This window comes from Psittacula echo, assembly GCF_963264785.1.
Source record: "Psittacula echo genome assembly, chromosome: 2".
NCBI lineage: Eukaryota > Metazoa > Chordata > Aves > Psittaciformes > Psittacidae > Psittacula > Psittacula echo.
Window position 1 is genome coordinate 66,521,134 of NC_137737.1, and position 19,588 is coordinate 66,540,721.

General features: G+C 43.6%; 1 protein-coding gene across 6 annotated transcripts in view; it reads left to right on the forward strand.

Moving 5' to 3' along the window:
• JARID2 (jumonji and AT-rich interaction domain containing 2) overlaps positions 1–19,588 on the forward strand; it is a 218,544-nt gene that overhangs the window by 30,644 nt on the left and 168,312 nt on the right. The window contains exon 1 of one of the 6 annotated variants that reach the window (XM_080609909.1): positions 10,056–10,144. The exons of the other annotated variants lie outside the window; for them this stretch is intronic. Coding sequence (XP_080466035.1) covers positions 10,082–10,144 — 63 coding nt within the window. The 5' untranslated portion in view covers positions 10,056–10,081. Of the gene's footprint in view, positions 1–10,055; positions 10,145–19,588 lie in introns of those variants that run through there. 6 annotated transcript variants of the gene reach the window in all.

A 19,588-nucleotide genomic window follows, 5' to 3' on the forward strand; every position in this document is an offset into this window, starting at 1 on the left:
GAACACTCCAAATGCTTGTGTGAAAACTACTGATACCAAATGCTTGAGCTAAATAATACCCTGTAAACAAACTTTCCAATCTGGGTATCCCAATTCTGTCTGGACTGAAGAGTACCTGGGGTCAAAAGGCTGCTAGTCATGCTCCTAGTGTTTCTCAGGTTTTTGGAAATACACTTTGCAAAGCTATTTATGACGGAAAAAGAAAATGGAAACCAAATAAACAAGGTTCTTATCTGGACACACAAAATTTTAAAGATTCTCTGAGACTTAGGGGGACTAAAATGAAAGAAAAAAAAAAGGGCAAGCAAGAAGAGATGATTTGGGCTTATAAGGGCAATAGGAAAGTGTTTGTAGAGCATTTAAAAGTCTAAGGAAAAAAAAATCTGTTAAGTCATTAAAAAAACAACTAGGCAATAGACATTCCTACAGTCATTATTTCCCCTCTCTCCCTTACCCACCATTTCATACCTGTTGTCTTGGTCTTAAATTCCATGAAGAGATGCTTTCTCACTGTCCTTAGGTTGGAAAGCACCTTGTAAGTTTTGAGCAGTACAAAATTTTGGGCATTCTCAACCACAGTGGGGGGCCTTAAAATGCTCTGAAAAAGATCGATTTTGTGTCACGGTTTAGGAAATTCCTGTTACAAGGTGAGCAAGGCAGCACCCTGTTGGCATCTGTGGGGGTGAGTCATGGCACCCTAATCTTGCAGAATTAAGTAGCACATTTTCAGTGGTGCCCTCGCATTGTTCCTGCTGCTCCCCATCAGGTGAACCATTCTCAGCTTAGCAGTGGGGTGTGCTTTTGACTTTGTTCCCACAAGGGCATGTGAAAAAGGAAACAACCTCCCCCATGCAGCAGCACAATAAATATCCTGACAGGTCTCAGCCCATAAACTCTGTTATAATCTTGCAATTTATGATTATGTTTTTATTTGTCAAGAAAAACCATGAGCAAATCTTTTGTAAAGGAATGTGAAATGCTATATAGGGAAATGCAAAAACACTGGTGCATTTCAGGCAGATTTTTTCAGGAGGCTAATATTGATCGCTTTGCACCAAAAGTTGAAATGGGTGATCTGTGGTGTGGTTGAAGCGTGACTGACAGCATTTGCACTCTGCTGATTTCCTCTGCAGAGGTGCAAGTTTGGTTAGCGTTGCCTTAGTGCCGCTACATGCAATTGTGGTGTGCTGCCTTAGTAAATAGTGTGTGGTCCTCAAGGTTGGTCTGGGATTCAGTGAGGCTGGGGAGATGCCCCATGTCTTGTAGGCCAGGACTGTGAGAATTGTTTGACCTGCGCGTGTTCATGTGCCAGTGCCCAATGGCACCATTTGCTGAATGAGCACATCTCTCGCACACACATTTTCGATTATGGATAACATCCCTTGAGGATATATAGGATGCTTTTGACAGCCCTATCAGGAGAACGAATGTTGTTGACATGATATTGGGTAAACCTTTGCAGAACAGATGTGCTGAACTAGTTAAAATCAGTGAGTAAAGTGCATGTATATTCATTTGAAGTTATCATTTTATTGTATTATACTAGAACTGAGTGTTAGACAGTTTGGCATTCTTTAATAGTTAGTTAGCAAAGTCTTTTCCTCCCATCAAAAATATCGTTTCCAGTTGGATCGCCTTCTGTTTATTTGTTTGCTTGTGTTGTGATCTCGAAAGACAAAATAGCTGTTTGTGCACAACAAAATATCTGGATATAGTTTCTTGAAATGTGTGCTTAAAGGCTAGTAGATCTGCCTTCCTGAAGTCTTTCCTGGGTTTAAAGCATAGCAATAACAAAACTACTCTCAGCATGGGCAAGGCAGACTGTGGACAAACTTGTGTGAACTCGAGGTTGTTCAGGGAAGAATGTGTTTCTGCGAGGCAGCACTTGAAGCAAATGGCTGAAGATGAGAAGATGGGTTTTCTTCCTTTGCTGCAGCAGCTGGAAATGAAATTAATTTTAAACAGCTCCCTTGCCTTTCAGATCTGCGATGTGTCTTGTTTCCTTAGAAGATCTGAGAAAGCCAGCTTTAGAAAACAAAAAGCATTGTTCCCAGTAACGAACCGTCAATTGGTCCGTCATGGTTTTCAGTTGTTTCCGTGATTATGCTTGTGAAAGAGATTAAAATACTTCTCTTTTATTATCAGCAAAGAGAATTCCCCTGCTGCCCTCTCCTAACAACGCGTGCCTGGGGTGGCTCTGGGCGCCTTGTGCTTTGCTTTCCGTTCCCCACGTGCTTGTTCCTGTCTGGGCTGGTGTGTATGTGGCAAAATCTGCTCAAATTCAGTATCCTTCTGTTGGGTTTAAACGTGCAGATTTCTCACTTCTTCCAGACTCACTATCATTGTTTTGAGAGTTTAAGAATAATTGTTGCTTCTTGTTTTAGGAATAATTTTTAGAGCATTCTTTATGTTAGCGAAACCACAGAGCATATCAGTGAAACCTTGCTCTGAAATGCAGTTTATGGGTTTGGGTTTTTTTTCCTTTGTTGTTGTTACTAACATGTTTCTCCTGTCTACTCTGTGAAAGCAACTCTGTGGTCAGGAATGCTTATTGTTTCCCAATTGGGCCTGTCTTTTGATTGTTTCAACAAGCCAATTTTATTTTGGTGGGAACAATAAGTGAACACGTTTTATCAGTGCCTCACTGCATACTCATTTCCCATCTACCACTCCTTTTTTTGCACGTGCAGAGCAATTTGAATACAAAATCCATATGGACCTGATGTTACTTTTGAAATTATTTTAGCGTACTGTCTATGGTGTAAATTTATTCCCAACCTGCTGAACAGAGAGAGTGTGTGAAGAGAGGTTATGGCATAGCATATCAAAAACGAGGACTGTGCACACTTTGCATCATCGTTGATTAATTCATGATTGATCCAGGAATCCTCCCTTTAATCAGTCCAGTTTGAAGAGAAGCTGGCTCCTCTTGCTCTATGTGGAGCCATAAAACCTCACAACCTCTGGGACTGAACACAAGGCTTTCCTTAACTGTGTGCAGGCAGGAAAGTAGCAACAGCATTGAAAAACACAGGCAGCTCTGTTCAACCCTACTCCAGTTTATGAACAAAATTTGTGAGCCATTTACAGGACAGAGCAGCCTGCCTGTCCCTGTCGCTGTTGGGGCTTGGAGGGGTGGCACTGGGGATGCAGGAATCTTCTAGCTCTTGTTGGCATTGGTGCTGCCCCAGCATTATGTCACTGCCCATGACTCTGGTATTGCCTCCTGTAATTAACAGCACAAGGTCCACATTCTTAGCTTGGGATGGTTTTGAGGAAAGGTTAATGCTTCCCAGGCCTGTAAACTTATTGCTAATGAACTGCTTGCAGTAATATAGCAAGCAGCTTAAACACGTGCGCTCAGCAAACAAAGTATGGTGGAAAGTTTATATAATTAGCATTAATGTTTGGTACAAAACACCCCATCGACAGCATCAGCTGACTTATCTCATTGTAAGCTATAGCTGTTTCATGACTCTAATAAAACATGAATTTTTAAGACAGGGCAGTGAGAGTAAGAGGAAGGCGTGAAATTAGATTAGAGCCTATAAACATAAACTCTGGCTTCCCTGCCCCAGTCCAAAGCAGCATTCAGGCTTCTCTTTTTACAGAAAGCATGGGCTTTGTTTTTGAGCAGTAAGAGCCAGAATAATATCACTCTGGGAAAGTTCTTCTATCAGTCCCTTAAAGGGATATATTTTTTCAATTTCCTCTACTGAAATCTGGGGCTTCTGACTCAACTCTGGTGGAAGATTTAACCAAGCGATTACTTAGTGTTTTGAAATACTGAGAATCCTGCTCTGAAAGGATGAGTGTCAGTCCAATCTCCTTTGCTTCCGTAACATGTTTCCGTGATGTACACCAGTGACTATGCAGCCACCATCTCCCTTTTTCCTCTGGTTTCGAAAGACAAAAGTTGACCCGTGGAAAGGAGAGGAGAGATGTTAAGCATCAACTAGCGCAGTGGTGAGAGCCAAACCTTCATTTGCAGGAGGATAAGGAAAATCCAGCAGTCCTGAATCAGTTTGTTCGTGGGGCAGACATGGGTTTGGCAGGGCGAGGGATGGCTGCAGCATGAAGCCGAGCTGCAGGATGTCATTTGAGCTGGTGGTGAAAGGGGCGACTGTGCTGCCCGCTGTGGCAGGCGGGCAGAGCTAAGTTGCTTGGGGAACACTTATTGTTAATTTCCTGACTCCAGTGCAATTTAAAATCCCTCTTAACTCAAACCCTTATTTTTTTTAATGGTAATTCTAATTTAGAAAGTAAATAAAACCTCAGGCGGATTAAGGATTGCTGTGCTCACTGCTGGAAGAAATGGAGTAACTTCTGAAATCTGGAGCACGAAATAAAGTCAGTGCTAAGACTCGGGGTTGGTAAGCAGGAGGAAGAGCTTGGGCTGATCCCTGCTCTCGTCACAGCCTTTAAACAGAACAAGAATGAACACGCCATAGAGTTATGGGACGTCTGAGGTTACCTGCTGTGAAAGAGCAGATTAGCATGCTGTGGTATTTTGTTTGAGGTTTTGAAAAATTTCCATATCTGGATAGCAGAGCCTTGCATAGAAGTATACTGCTGTTACTTCATGGGAGTGTTTCCTTCATCCTGAGGTGTTTATAAGAAAATCTAGAGTCCTCCCTAAGATGAGGTTTACTGAGAACTGTCGTCATTCATACAGCAAAGAAATTTATGGTGTGGTTATTTTTTTTAAAGCAACCTCGGAGTCTGTAAATCTGTGATGTTCACAACAGGAAGATTGACAGATGACTAACTGGATTTCCCCTTTCTTTTTACAGCATTTCATAAATGCTGAATAATTTCCATAGGATGAATTGTTTTCATGCTGCTGAGTAGTTCAAATGGAAAAATGCCTGGTATCAGTAACTGTGCCCGGAATGCACAGTGCCTTGTGATCTCTTCAGTTATATTTAACATAAATACTGTAGGCCAGTCATCCTCTTGTCCATCCTGACTGTCCTTGGTCAGTTTTTTCTGCCATTCAAATACCCGTAATCACACTCTTAATTTCTACAACCTCATGTGTCCTGGGCACTGAGCTGGAGGCACAAAGCACCCTGTTTATCCTGACCTTACTGCAAGGTGCTCCAAGAACTAGCTGTCCCCTTCAAACCCAGGGTAGCAGTGTACTCCCTCTTGAGCTGGGGTGATGGGTTTAGCTTCCTAGTTTCTATGAAATAATCTCCTCTTTTTAATTGAAATAATAATCTGATTTTTGCATAGAAACCTATATGGATTTTAGATTATTTTCCAGTTTTGCTGAAGTTCTTTGTTGCTGTGTTCTTCAACAAAATGATTCATTGTTTTGCTCATTCATGATATAACACCTATGCAGGAGTGTCTTGATTGCATTTCATAAACTGACTAAATTGGGCTCACAGTGGGAGAGAATTAGCTTTTCATCATTAGCTATGTAGATCCCAGTAATAGATGGAGCACAAGTATTTGTGACCCTATCTGGCTGGGGCACTTTTGTTCCTTTTTCAGCAGCAGCGTTGCCGTGGCATGGTAGTGCTCTGAAGAGTACGTGTGGAGAACATGCGGAGAAACTTCCGTTTTCTCCTCCGCCAGCACTTGGCTGGGGGCAGTAACAGCCAGAGTTTGCTTGCTGCATTTTGCTGGTAGTTGCGAGATAACTTTTGTAGTCAGTGCCTTTCTCCTGTGGGTCTAGGTAGTCCGAGGGAGTGTTGTCAGGCAAAAAATGCTCCTAGGGAAGGATATCTATAGCAACTGAAGGTGGAAAACAAACACAACATGCAGTTGTAGCTGTTTCAGCATCATTTCCACAATGTTTTGAGAGGTAAAGGAAGGATTGTATATGCGCATCTCCTTGTTTGCTTATTAATACTTGCTTGGGTTTTCTAAATGTGGTGTTGTGAGAAGTTTAAGTATCTTTTCTTTTTTCCTTTTTTTTTTTTTAATTCAGAAAGCTGATGTCACTGAGTGAAAGTTAAATAAGTTAGTGTGATTTAGAATATTTGTTAAGCATCATATGTGCTGTACAGCCTCCGGGCATTTTAGGAATAAGCTACTTTCCAGGACCTCTGATGACATCCAGATAATACATGATACTGGCCAGAAGTAAAGTTGCCTCTTTTTAATGAACTGTTGCAAATTTCCACTACTTGCCTTGGAGAAAACCTGTCCTTTGGGAAATGGAAATTTATTTGGGACTCATTCCAAGATACGGTTACGTTCAAACCTTTTCTTCAGTCTGGAAAGAAACACAGACAAGAAGAATATAATTTTAATGAGTACAAGATGCCTGCAAAGTGCTGCTCTGAGTTCATCCGTAGATGAACTGTCCCAGCCTCTACAGCAGTATTTGCATTTCTGGCTCCATCCCCAGTGTGGGACCAGCAGGAAACACACCCCACCAGTGAAGGGCTGGTTTTCTGCCAGATGAGTGTGCTGAAGCGGCTGAGGGCAGGAGCCGGGGAGGGTGCAGAGGTGAGAGGGAGGGTTTGGCTGCTGTTGCGAAAGATGTGAAGATCTGGCTCTTTTTCTGCTGCAGAAATGGGTGGTGTGAGTCAGATTAATCAATTACTTTGTCTCACAGAGGCATTAGGTGAGACCTGAGCCGATGGAGAAGGGTAGGTTGGATGTGCAGGGTGACTCTGGGCCTGGGAGGAAGGGAGAAGTAAAGGCAGGAGAAAGGTGAGTAAGGGTGAGCAGAGGAGTGATCCTCCCCATTTGGCAGCAGGATGTTAAGGACTCAAGGAGCTTCATCTTGGGCCTGAAATCCACAGTATGACTCGCCAGGTCTGTTCGTTTGAGGATGCTCCGTGGACCTAATGGCCAGTCCTTTGCAGTGTCTTTGCATGCCAGCTCTTCCTGAAATTGCTGCTACATCCTGCAGGCTGGGGTGACAGGAGGGGGAAGGATACCATGGGAGGACTAGCCATTTCCAGTTGTCAGCAAGGAAGGATAAGCAGATTGAGGACAGAGAGGGAAAGTAGAGCAAGTTTTTTGTTGTCAACTGCTCACATTAATGAGAGGAGTTGTGAGGTGCCTGTGTATGAGTTTAGATTTTGCTAAGCCAACTGATCTGTAAAAGCAGAGAGTAAATCCATTTTCCCCCCACTACTTTAGTAATTGGCAGAAGGCAGAAAGTCATTGTTGACTGAGAATAAACAGATTTCAGGCATTCCTAGACTGAGAAACCTGCTTAGCTTTCTAAAATCGGTCTCCCTGGTGCTCTGCTAAAAGCTTAATTGGCTGACATTTTGTATGTGAGAGATTTACTCTGCTGGCCTAAATTGAGTTATTTTGTGTAAATGTTTTTGTGGGGTTTATAAAATATTCTCCTCAGAACATACGTGTGTGTAAACTCTGGACTGTTTCTTTTGAAAGAGTAGTAACGAGTACTAGATGTTGTGGCTTTGGCATACAGAGGATAATTTAACGTGGAATTCGGTTTGTGCTTTTACTGAACCTTGTGAGGGATTTTGTTGGTTACAAACTAAATATCTGTCCTTTTTTTTTTTTCTCCTGCAAAACCAGCTGCTAAGATACAATCTTCCTGTAATGACAAAGAAGTGTTGCAGTGCTGTTCATGCCAAATACCAAGGATGGATTGCCACTCTTCTCTAGGGTGCCTCTGTAACTGCATAAGCGTGGGGGCATCACCATACCGGTACCCTGCAAGGCTTTAGGAGCACTTCCTCCTTCGCGAGTTGCAGGTCTCGTTAGGAAGGAGTTAATGTTGTTGCAAGTCACTCTTGCTGCATGCTATGCAGTGGCCGGCCAGTGGTCTTCTCCTGTCTTCCTTGCAGTGCTCAGAAGTCATCTTGCACACTTCCTCGCTCTGTTTTTAGTACATTGTAATTAGTATTTTCATTCAAGCTTTAAAATTCCTTGGAGATTTGCCTAGGAGAGGGCTGTGCACTTTTAACCCAACTGCAGAAAAGGGATCTGCATCATATTAACAGTGAAATTTGCAGGTCAGCTTTGGAATTTCAATATTTGGTGTTTATAACTTGCTGCCTGGTTTGGGCTCTTTCACTTTGCATTAATTTCCACCTGTTGTGCTCCCAAATGTGACTATGTTTCTTTCCCCCCTCCCTTCCCCCATTGGATTCAACCATTTACTCCATTCAAATAGATGAACTTTTCTTGGCAGGGATGAGCAGAGCCACAGAGTTGCTACTTGGGGCTGTGCTGGTGATCTGGAATGAGTTTTAAACATTAAAGCTTGTTTACTTGACAAGGGCTCCCCTTGGACCTTTTTTTGCATGCTGTTCTTGCTGTTAACGTCTGGTACAGTAAACCAGCACCCACCCCCCCACTCCTCCCAGCAAGCTGTAGGTGTCCAGCAGTCCAGGGTGATGCACTGAGGATGAAGGAGCCTGATTACTTAGGGAAACAGGCAATGCATGAAGGCTTTGCCCGTGTCATCCTGTTCTGAATTGCTTTTGATCGTATCTTCCAGTTCCTAGCCAGAAGAGGGTTAAGGAGTCCTTTGAGTAATTCGCCATTTCTCTGGGTTTTTTTCTGGTGGCAGTGAGCTGCAGAGATCCCCAACTGGTGGCCCTGCAACAGGCAGGCAAAGGTCGGCAGCTGTCTCTGTGTTTGGCATATATCTGGCCCTCCTGCACAGCAGCCAGGAGATTGGCATGGGTGGAGAAGGAAGCATTGCTGCAGCCAGAGGAGCTGAAAAGCTTTGGGAGCAAAGGCCATGCAGCCAGGGGAGCTCAGCAGCCCCAGCTCGTGGTGCCCTTTCCTTACCCCCTTATTAAGCTTCATCTGGACTTTATTCAGATGTGGTAGTCGGTGGGATTGACAATGTACAGCATGGTTGTAGTGCCAGTCGTTTTACGTAAGATGAAGACTATTTTAGGAAAATGCTAATGTCTCGGAAATTGTCAAGGGTGCCAGCTGTGTGAAAGAGGGCTGGTTGAGTCAGAGAGGCTGGGCTGTGGTGCAGCCCCAGGGGAAGGAGGGTGATGGGAGGAAGGGCTCTGATCTTGGCTCCTGACAGGCTGTTGTGCATCGCTGGTAAGGGAAAAGGAGGAGCTTTGTCCCAGGGTTGTTTCATTGGGAGCTGTGGTTGTGTGTGTATTAAGAAGATGGCTACAACAGACACATTGCGCAGATATTCAATGGGAGGCTGTTCATGCTGTCTGCAGGTCGGGCTGTGTCCTGGCAGGGTATGCTGATCTCCCATGCCTTCAGCCACTTCTCAGCCTTAGAATAATGCAACCCGCCCCATCGGCCTGGTTGTGCCAGGAAATGCTTTAGCATTGCAACATGCAGGAGAATAGCAGTCCTAAGTGCAGTCGTTCCCTTTCTGGCAGGGGAACACCAGGAGAACCTCTGGGGATTTTTGGGGGGCACTGGTTTTCTTGATCTAAAAGGCAGCTGCTTCTGTAGTGACAGCTCATGAACACTGTGAACCTGGGGTAAAAGAAGTTGTGTCTGCCCCATCCCTGGCAGTGTTTAAAGCCAGGTTGGACGGGGCCTTGAGCAACCTGGGCTAGTGGAAGGTGTCCCTGCCCATGGCAGGGGATTGGAACTAAATGATTTTTAATGTCGTTTCCAACTCAAACTGTTCTATGATTTGAAATACTCTATTATTAACTCTGAAGAGTTAGTAATTGGAACTATAGATGGAAATGAGATAAACAAAATCCATATATTAAGATGTTATCTAGAGTATGGAATACACTTTTTGAAGCTAAATGGTATGGTCTGAGCCAGACCGGTGTCTTGCTTCTGCCTGAAGGTGCAAGTCTTGCTCCCTCCTCTTTCCTCATCAGCTCCCAGCTGCAGGCTTCAGCTCTGCTTCTTGTATCAGCTCAGCCTTTCGTCTGTTTACACAGTAAACATGATCGGTTTGCTGATTTGTTAGAAACCCAGTCCAAAAACTAGTGACGAGGGAGGAGTGGAGTTGGAGAGGAGGGAGCAGGGCAGGCCTGTGAGCACAGCAAGCTTGCTCAATTACGTTGTCTAACTACAGCCTTGCACAAATATGGGCTTTCCGACTGCCATAAATCACCCCTTGGCGTTTCCTCTGAAAAGGCAGCAAGCCCTCCTGAGCAGCAGTAGGCACATGGGCTGACTCACGATGGGGAATGCCAAAGAGCAACCTCTGCCTTCCTGTGATGCTGATGCATGGCTCTGTGCGCAGGTGTGGTTTTACCTGGTTTGCCTTTCTGGCCCCTTCCCACCAGCCACGGCTGCGTTGCAGCTTCAGGGATTGGGTGTCATACCTAGCTTCCTGGGTGAGCCAGAGGAGTGAAGGTGAAATCTGGGGCTCCTGTCCCTGTTGCTAATGGCTGTGTAGATGTTACATAGGTGAGAAGTATATTGTAGAGAGTATAACAGCATGATGTAGTAGAGAATGTAATTTATAGATAAAGTAGTTACATATTTCCCATCAAAACTGGAGTGTTTTAAATAATGGAAAGAATGCCTGGCCAAAGTCTAAAGTGTAATGTGAGTTCACCCTGTACAAAATACCAGCATTTCCTGTTGATTCCTAGAGGATTTTTTTTTTCTTGACAAGGGTTATGTTCAGTGACAGCAAAAGAGTAGGCAGGGTCGTCCACTGAGCTAATGTGTCATGAGCCTCAGAAAACGCTGTTGAGTCTGTGTCAGGCTCTCTCTGTCAAGAATTGGCTGACCTAAGTGCAGACTAGGGAAGAGGCTGAAGGAAGGCTGCAGGACTGACCTAACTGCTCGCAGATGCAGTGTTACTGTAGTTGTTGTGAGGGTTTCCTTTGTATCCAGAAAGTACAGCTTGTGTTGGTACGTTTTGATAACAGGCTACTTAAGAAAATGAGTGAGCTGGGATGTTGCCAATGTGAGCAGGCTCATTTTGTTGATAAGCTCCTGGAAGCAGTAACTGCATGAAGGAGAGAAAAAAAGAAAAAAAAAAGAAGAAAGTTTTACTCCATTGACATGATGTTGAGGAACTTACAGAAACTTTATTCCACAATTTTGCTTTTTTCTTACTTTGTTGTGTTGCTTTTGAGCCCAGGTATAAACCCAGTGTAAGTGCTTTGGTGCCCATTTTCCAGGAGTCAGCTGAGCAGTTCGAGGTCAGTATTGGAAGCAGCAACTAGTTTGGGAGACTCAGCAACAGTAGATGGATATTGCAGAATAATTCAGGTGAGCCTGAGTCTGTGAGTTGAGGCACTTACACTATGGTGCTGAAGGCCAAGCAGGAGTGGACTTGACTGGATGAGGTATATGGAAACAGCAGTTCACTCCAGGTACCTCCTGCCTTGGAAGGCTTTTTTGGCTAATGCTGTTACATGTTGTGAATATGGTCACATAACAGGCCAGACTGGGCAGTGTGTGAGAAAGGTGGGTGCCAGGAATGGGCTCCCACCACCACAGCAAATTGCCTGGACTGTAGCCTGCTCCTAGCCTTTTGGGAGAGACACCCTGGGGTAAGAGAGCAGCCAAAAAGTGAGAGATGTGAGTTATTCTGCCAAAGTGACTTTCCCTTGGCTGGTACCCCAAGGGTAGATGTGAATTTATTCTGGTACCTGTGTTGTGTGCTGCAAGCAAAGCCCCTGTGGTTTATGTGCCACCTAAGTCTGATGATCCGTGCCATCCACACACGTAGGTTTGGTGTGGGGTAAGTGAGCAGGGTGAGCTGTGTGGCTTCCCCCATCACCAGAGGAGGCCTCATAGCCTGCCAGTGGGAGGGTTGGGTGTAGGTAAGGATTAGATGGGAACTTCTTTTCCATTTTAGTGATTTGGACTGAATGGTTTCTGCCCACTCTCCCTTCAATGTGCTTAATACTTTGTACTTTTGCAGTGTCCGCCATGAAATGATCTTTAGGGTTTTTTAGCTGTCCCACTTCTACCAGTGGTCCTGTTCTGTGGAGCTGGAGTCAGGCAGAGCCAGCTGGCTGGCTGTGAAAAGCTAGGGTGCATAGGTTTTGAAATATAAGGTGTTTTTCTTCCTTGTGCAGTTGTCAAGCCATGTTGCAAGTAGCAAACTTGTCATGGCAGCCTTGCTGTCCCCACCCTTTTCAGTGTATGCTGAGAAAGGGACTGAGATGGAGGATGCTTTGAGGAAATACATTCTGCTCTCTCAATGCCTTGTATTAATCATAAGCAGCGATGTCACGATAGCTAACAAATTAGATGTATCCTCCTTCTACTTCTTCCATAGTTCCTGGAACAGACTTTGAATGGTGTCTTGTCTCAAACTGTGGTAAATCAACCCAAACAAAGGTGTTATGAGCAGGACTACCCACAGATGTCATGGGAGGAAACGAAAAATTGCAAGGCTTTACTTTTGTGCTATTGCCGCAGAACAACTTCTTTTTTGCTTTTCTTCGTAAATGATTCACAGCTCTAAGGAGGGTAACATCCTCTTTTAAAACCTGCTGTCAAAACAGAAAGGAAATGTACAATGCAAACAAAACCCCAAATTCTGTTTAGGTAACAATGACCTGCCTAAGTTGTCCACAGTGTGTGGTCCGCAGAGCTAAAGTAGCTCGTCTTTAATTTATAATAGGCACATGCTCTGCAGAGTGCATGAGGAAAAAGGAGGGGAAAAAAAAGTAAGAAAGGGAAAAAAAAATCTTGTGGAAGAGGGGGGATTAGAAGCAAACTGACAGACTGTTTATTACGCAGCGTATAACTTACCAAATGGCTTCATTTTTCTTAGTGGTCCAGACTTGTCACTTCCATTTGGCAAACTCCAACACTGCAAAGTCTGAAAGCAGCTATTATTGGCTTCTGCCCGAACTGTGCACAGCTCATATAAATTTGATGTCTGATCTTTTATATTGAGATTAATAAATATTTATTTAAGCAGACCAAATATTGCCAGGCCTTTTCTGCAAAATGTGAATTTGAATGCGGTGCAAGATTTTTCAGGTAGGCATGTGATTGCTTAAATATGTGTCATTTAGCTTCACACATTTATGCCCTTTTTTTTTTTCTCCTCAGTACCTCTCTGTTCTGCAGTGCTATATGTAAAATATGTAGCCAGGCATATAGGCAGAGACTCCTACTAGATAATAGTGTTGAGAATGTGCAAAACTGAGTGGTTTAATGTGGAAGAGAACAAACAAGGTTACTCTTGTTCAACACAGAATGTTCCTTTTTCTGAGTTAGGACCATCACTCCAGTATATGAGGTATATTAGGAGCTCGTATTATCTGTGCACATCTTGGACAATCTTGCTGAATCTGCCTAAAGATGCTTCTTTAGTTCATCCCCCCCCTCTGTTTTCCATAGAGACCAGCCATCCTGTATCATGGTGTCATCAGTTTAGTGAAAGCATGTGTGTAGATAAATTTCGAAGTGCTGTTAGAGGAGTGTTGTACTTAATGAGAACAAGCTTTTGGATTGCTCTGGTGCTCTGTCACTTCCAGTTCTCAGATTTGGGGTTGGTTCCCATCATCTTATGCATACAGAAGTAACTGGGAAGGGAAGCTACCTGGCAGCCAGCCATACAGTGAAGCACAGGGTTTTTACAAGGGTACATGGTGTGACACGCTGGCAAGATGCCCTTTGAGGAGCTGGGGAGCCTGCTGCCCTCCTGGCCCTGCATCACCCCAGTAGCCTGTCCAGTCCTCACCAGAGGTGTCACCTCAGCCTGGTTTAAGAAAGAGGGAGGAAGGCATGTGTGAAATAAGTGGGTGTTGACAGGGAAATAGGGGAGAATACTCTGGATCCTCAGAGGTCATTAGATACTGTGTTTTGCTTCCAGTTTTCTTCTGCCTTCCAGGAGGTTGCAACCCTGTGCTTTTTCCTATTAACCTGCTAAGGTCATTCTCCCTCCTCCCCAGCCATGTCTTTCCAGTGCCTGTTTAGAGTACTGGGCAAGTACTGGAGATGCTGTTCCTGAAAGGACTCTGTTTTGTCCTCTCTGTGGAGCACTTCAGGTTGGAGCTCAGGAGTGGAGAGTGGGAACGGAGTCCTACCTTTACCAGGCTCCCATCCATGAGGTACTAACCTTTGTCTTGATGGAGGTTTCAACAGCAAGTGAATCACATCATTACTTAATACCTTAGGAGCTGAAAATTTCTACTGCTGGTTTTCAGGCATCCTTCAGCTCGAAGGACTGGTTCTTCTTTCCTGCAGGAAGACTGGAGGAAAGACCCTCTAGGTATATGGGGGTATATGATTCCGCCTTGTCTTACTAGCGGAGTTAGCTGAGAGATTCAGAGTGTACTGAGCATTAGTAATTTGAAATCCTTTTTTTCTTGCTTTTAAGACACCAGTCCCATTGCCTGATAAGGGAATTTTTCTGTATATCAGTTTTCTTGCTGTATTCATCATTCTCCTCTGTGGATGTCCCTGTTGCTTGTGAATTTTCAAATTGGCTTTTTGAAGCCCAGGAAAGCTTTTATTTTAAGAATGCTCTGAAGAGCTCAGAGAGGCTGGAGCTTGTGGTTTGCATGTATAGGCTATTAAAACTTGTCCCTTATGCTGTGGTAAGTAAGTAGATTATATTTTGATCCTCTTCACACCATTCTCCCTAATGTCTAATATTAGGAGAGTCATTTTTAGCTTTTCCCTTTGGTTTTCCTAGGGAGAAAAAGCAAATGAACAACAACAAAAAGTAGTTCCCAAAACAGTAAGTCAAACAGATTCTTCGTTAGTTTTGCCTCAGAAAATTGTGGGAGGAACTTGATGTGTATTGAAACCTCTCAAACCTTTTATGATAGTGGGAGGGATGCAGAGCCTTCAGCTAGGGCATTTGTACTCCTACATCTTCATCCGTGGAGAGGGGAAAAGAAGCACACAGCTGTAGAGTGTGAATTAACTCCTCTCTCCTAGTCCCTGCAGCTCTCATCCCACCAGATAGATTGCTGTTCTGTGTTCTATCATTGCCAAGGAGCCTTTCAGGGAGAATGAGACCTCACATTTTGTTTGTGCTTAAACACAAGGCAAAAACCAACCGATCCACCCTCCAAATTTTCTTGACAAGGTTTCTTTGTGTACTGTAAAGAAACAAAGAATATTATTTCATTTTTCTGTATATGTTTCCAATTTTCTTTTTCTATGCATGCTACCTTTAAGGCAGATCTACAGGGAAGGCATTTTTGGCATCAGTAGGTGTGAGTCAGCGAATCTTTCCATCGGTTTGCAAGTTCTGACAAAACCTGCTTTTGATGCACACCAGGGCTTGGGTAGAGTGGATTTCTTTCTGCCTGGCCATCCCTGTCTTTAGGAGAACCCATCGGGAAGAAGAGTTTTTTTCTTTTGCTTCAGGACAAAATGCAAAACTGACTTCTTTTATTTGTCCCTATAGATAACATGACTGTTCATCCTGCCCTAGAACATCTCTTCCATTTTTATTTCCTCAGTTCTGGGTGAGCGTTGTGTCTTTGCAGAGCAGGATTTACGTAATCTGGATATTAGGACAGATGTCAGTTTTTTCAAATTAACTTCAAAGAAGGGGAAAACCAGAATGTTCTTCCCTCTATTTCAGAGCAAAAAATACTTACCATATCTTGGGGTTTCTGCTTCTCTTTTATGAAATCAGAATATTTAATCTTCTGGTTGGCAGCGCTCCTGGCATTATTGGGCACAATTTGATCAAATGCATGTTTGGTCTGGGTCAGAAAGAGTTTTGTACAGCATAACATCTGTTACCTGCCATTCGTTCACTGACTACGTGAGATTTATGTGCTTTATTGGGCCAGCGCGGCTGTTGGTTGCAGTGTCCTTTAAGCTGTTTTCCATAGAACTTGATTCAAAATATGCATGACTAATAAAAGAGCTCTTGGAACAGGGTATGCATTTAAAACCCCATAATCATTTCTGTTTCTGGTTGGTGCTCAGGGCACCTGGCCTGCTTATCATGGCTCCTTGTTACCAGCTGCTTCCCACTGCATTCCTGTAGCAGTGGGTTAGGGTGTGTGAGACCAGGGAGAAAACTATGGGAGAGGTAGGAAAGGTTTTAAGTTCTGTCCTTTGAGTCCCAGTTTCTTATGGTAACACTCATTGCAAAGGAGGCTGCTCTAATACTGCAGTGTGATTACACAGGACTTGATGGTGTACAGATATTTTTACCAGTTTCATTATAACAAGAGATTCTGAATCTCTGTTAACTAATATGCTACTAATAGAGAAACCATCTTTTGCCATTAGGAGAAACTGGATGGACCATGAAGGAATTACCTGGAGGAAAATTTTCCCTCTACTACAAATGTGGGATTAGGACAGCCTTTTTTCCTTTTTTCTGCTTTTCTAGTTGTGCCAATCCGAACTGTGGATATGTATTCCCTTAAAAATCCCTTTGCAATAGAAGCATTCATATGTTGCAAGAATTCAGAGATGAATACTGTTGCTTCTTACATTTGTGTGTGTCAGGAATAAGCCTTAGAGGCGAATCCATTGCTTTAACCAGGGGCAGCAGTGGTACTGCTAAGGTTGGTACTGAACTGCAGAGCTCTGGAGAATGCTTGGCTGTCCGGCTGAACAGCCAGCCTGCTCTTACTTCTACTATCCAAACTGGAAACCACTTATGTTTTGGAAGGCTGCATTTGTGGCCATAATAACATCTTACACCCCCAACATTTCAGCATTTGCTTGGGCTGCCAAGAGTGCAAGCGCAGTGTCTCACGTGGCAGTAACTCCTTGGGAATGCATCCCTGCAGTACTGGTGCTAATTAAAAGCGGTGGGTAATACACTCAGGACAGATGCAGGGCACGGCCTGGAGTGGCTGTGGAGGTGGCGGTGGGTGGTGGGCAGAGCAGGACTGCTGTCACACTGCATTGTGTCAGAGATCTTTGTGTGCCAGAGCTGTGGATATGTTCACACCGGTCTCTTTTCACTGCCTTGAGAATTAAAGAAAAAGAAAAATAAAAGTAACTGTCATTGTCACCCAAAGATGTTGTCATGGACTGCCCAAGGCAGAGCTGTGATTTCACTTGCTTTTAAGAAGTTTGGGCTCTCACTGGTGAGGCTGGAGTTTGAGGAGGCTGTGTGAGGGGGGTTGAGAGCTGGGGTTGGCTTATAGTCTCAGCCTTAAAACCTTTTGGTTTAAGGCTATAATACTGACCCCTAATAATTAGCCTTCTAGGCTTGTTGCTCTTGACCTAATGGAAAGAATAAATTGTTCCAAGCAAATCGAAAAGAAGATCAGCACCATGCGCTTTAGCCAGACACAGTACTTCTTTCCCTGCTGACTTTAAAAAAGCAGTGCTTTCTTTTCCCATGATAGAGATGGATTTGTAGTAATTGGCACCGAGTTTCTATTGTATACCTTTTAATTTTTAAGCAATGTATTTTCACCACAAGTCTCTTTCTGGAGCAGCTTGCATGGGAGAGAGATATTTTTTTTTTTGTGGAAAGGTATGAGCTGTCATTCCTTTCTACACACTGTGAGGTATGGAAATATAATTATTGGTGTTTACATAGGAGGAAGTGGAAGCACAGAGCTTTTCTGTGTGAGGGCGGCCAGGAAAGCCAGGGCAGGCTCAGATGAGAAACACCAGCACCCAGTGCCCCTCTCTGGCCCTCAGGAATGGCATGGTATGCCGGGTCGGCTGCCTTGGCAGGCAGATGGGGTGGAACGCAGAGGTGATTGGGATAAAGAATATTTGGTCAAAAATTGTTACTGTTCAGAATCAGTGGTATCATTTATTTTAATGCATTATTTTCAGGTGGTATTGGGTCCTATCTTTTTTTTGCATATACACCTCACAGGAAGTTTACAGATGTGTGAGATTCCCCCGTTGCTGCTTTAAACTGAACTTACCCAAACACAAAGGTGTCTCATCCGTTCTAAAAATCAGCGTACAGAGGGTTTTTCACGTTCGAACAGTTGCTAACTTTAATGCTGAGAAACCTCAGCCTGAAAGCAAACCTTTTTATAGTCGCCACGTGAGGGAATATAAATAGATCTGTAGATTGAAGGGCTCTTTCATCCCCTGTCTGGAGCAGCCAGGACAGCGGCTGCTTGTGCTGTGGAGCTGGTGGCTTTGCAGATTCCTTGCAAGCTGGGGAAGCCAATTAAGGAAGAAGTAGTTAGTGCTTTAAAGTACAATGCAGTATATACGCCTTTGGATGCCTATTCCTTTACTCTCCCGTCTCCACACCTTTTTTTATTTTATTATTTTATTTTTTTATTTCATGAACAAGCCTGACACTTTGAACAAAATTGTCATAGTTTTCCTTTTTTGTTTTGCCTTTTTTTAAATGGAAACTGTGACTCATAAAATATTTTAATCCCTGTTATTGAGCATCATTAAAATGAAAATTGTTCCCCAACAGTGTGTTTTTGATTTAAGAACTCTTCATACTGTGAGTGCTCTCTCTATTGAAGAATGACATAAAATAAGTTGATGAAATTAGAGGTTTTGTAAGATACTGTAATCATAACTTTCTTATGTAAATTAAAATATTTGTGATTTTTAATTTTCATAGAACCATATAATCATAGAATGGTTTGGGTTGGCAGGGTCCCTAAAGATCATCTGGTTCCAACTCTCTGCCATGGACAGGGACACCTTCCACTAGACCAGGTTGCTCAAAGCCCCATCCAACTTTTGCCTTTCTTTGCTTTTCCACACACGGACACCTTATTTGACAATATATGAAGCACATTACTGGTTCACCTAGAAAGGGAGATGAGAAAAAGAAAACACATGCCTGAAAACCAGGGTTGTCTTTAAAAAGTGTTCATTGTTCACAGCAGACGTGACTTCAGATGAGGAAAATGTGTTTCTGAAGGACAACGGGGAAGTTCTTATCCCCTCTGCCTGGTGTATTCTGGTTGAAAGGGAACAGATGCGCATCAGCCTTTTAAATGTGTTCAGCAGCTGTGGTGCAGGGGGGCATGGGCCAGGGGGTGGAGCAGGCTTTTGGTGCCCATATACTGGTCCTGGGTCAGGAGCCTGCGGGAGTTGGTTTGTGCCCCTGCCAGTTTGTACCCATGTACTGGGCTCAGGAGCTCCTGCCTTTGCTGGGAGAGAAGGGTGGTATGAGCACAGCTTGTCCACACCTGTATGCCATGGTTTTGGGAATTTCCTCTGGGGCTCCTTCTAGGGGGTTCCTTAGGGTGTGCATGTCCTCCTTACTTCCCTTCTGGGTCTTGTTGCTTGTCGATTTGTATGGCAGTGGCCCTAAAGTTGTAAATACAGGTTGTGTAAAAAGAACACCAACAAAAAAAAAGAGGTAGAGGGGAGAAAGAAGGTGCAAAGAGAGAATATGCTTGCAACATCCTGTGCTTTTAGCAAACACTTTCATTTAAAGAGTTTTTTCATCTTACCCTTAAAATGCTAAGCTGCTTTAGAGCCAGAACAACTGCTTCAGAAGCTGCACGCTCCCAGGTACCATAATGCGTTACTGGGAAATGAAGGCAGACCTTAAAACACACAACAGCATAAATCCTTCAGGTTAGCAATTAAAAATACCAGGCTTTCTTTTTTTTTTACCTATCTTTTCGTGCGCTGCCATTTCATGTGCAGGAAAGTTAAGATGGAGAATTCTTTCTTGATTTCCTTCAAAATTATCTGCACAGCAGTCCTTGAGTTGCCATGGCTGTAAACTCATAAAGGGTAGAGGCTTCATTAGAAACCATCCAATTTAAAAGGGAACTGGGCAGGAGGTAGGAAACAATGCGAGTGGGATGCCTAAATTGCTCAG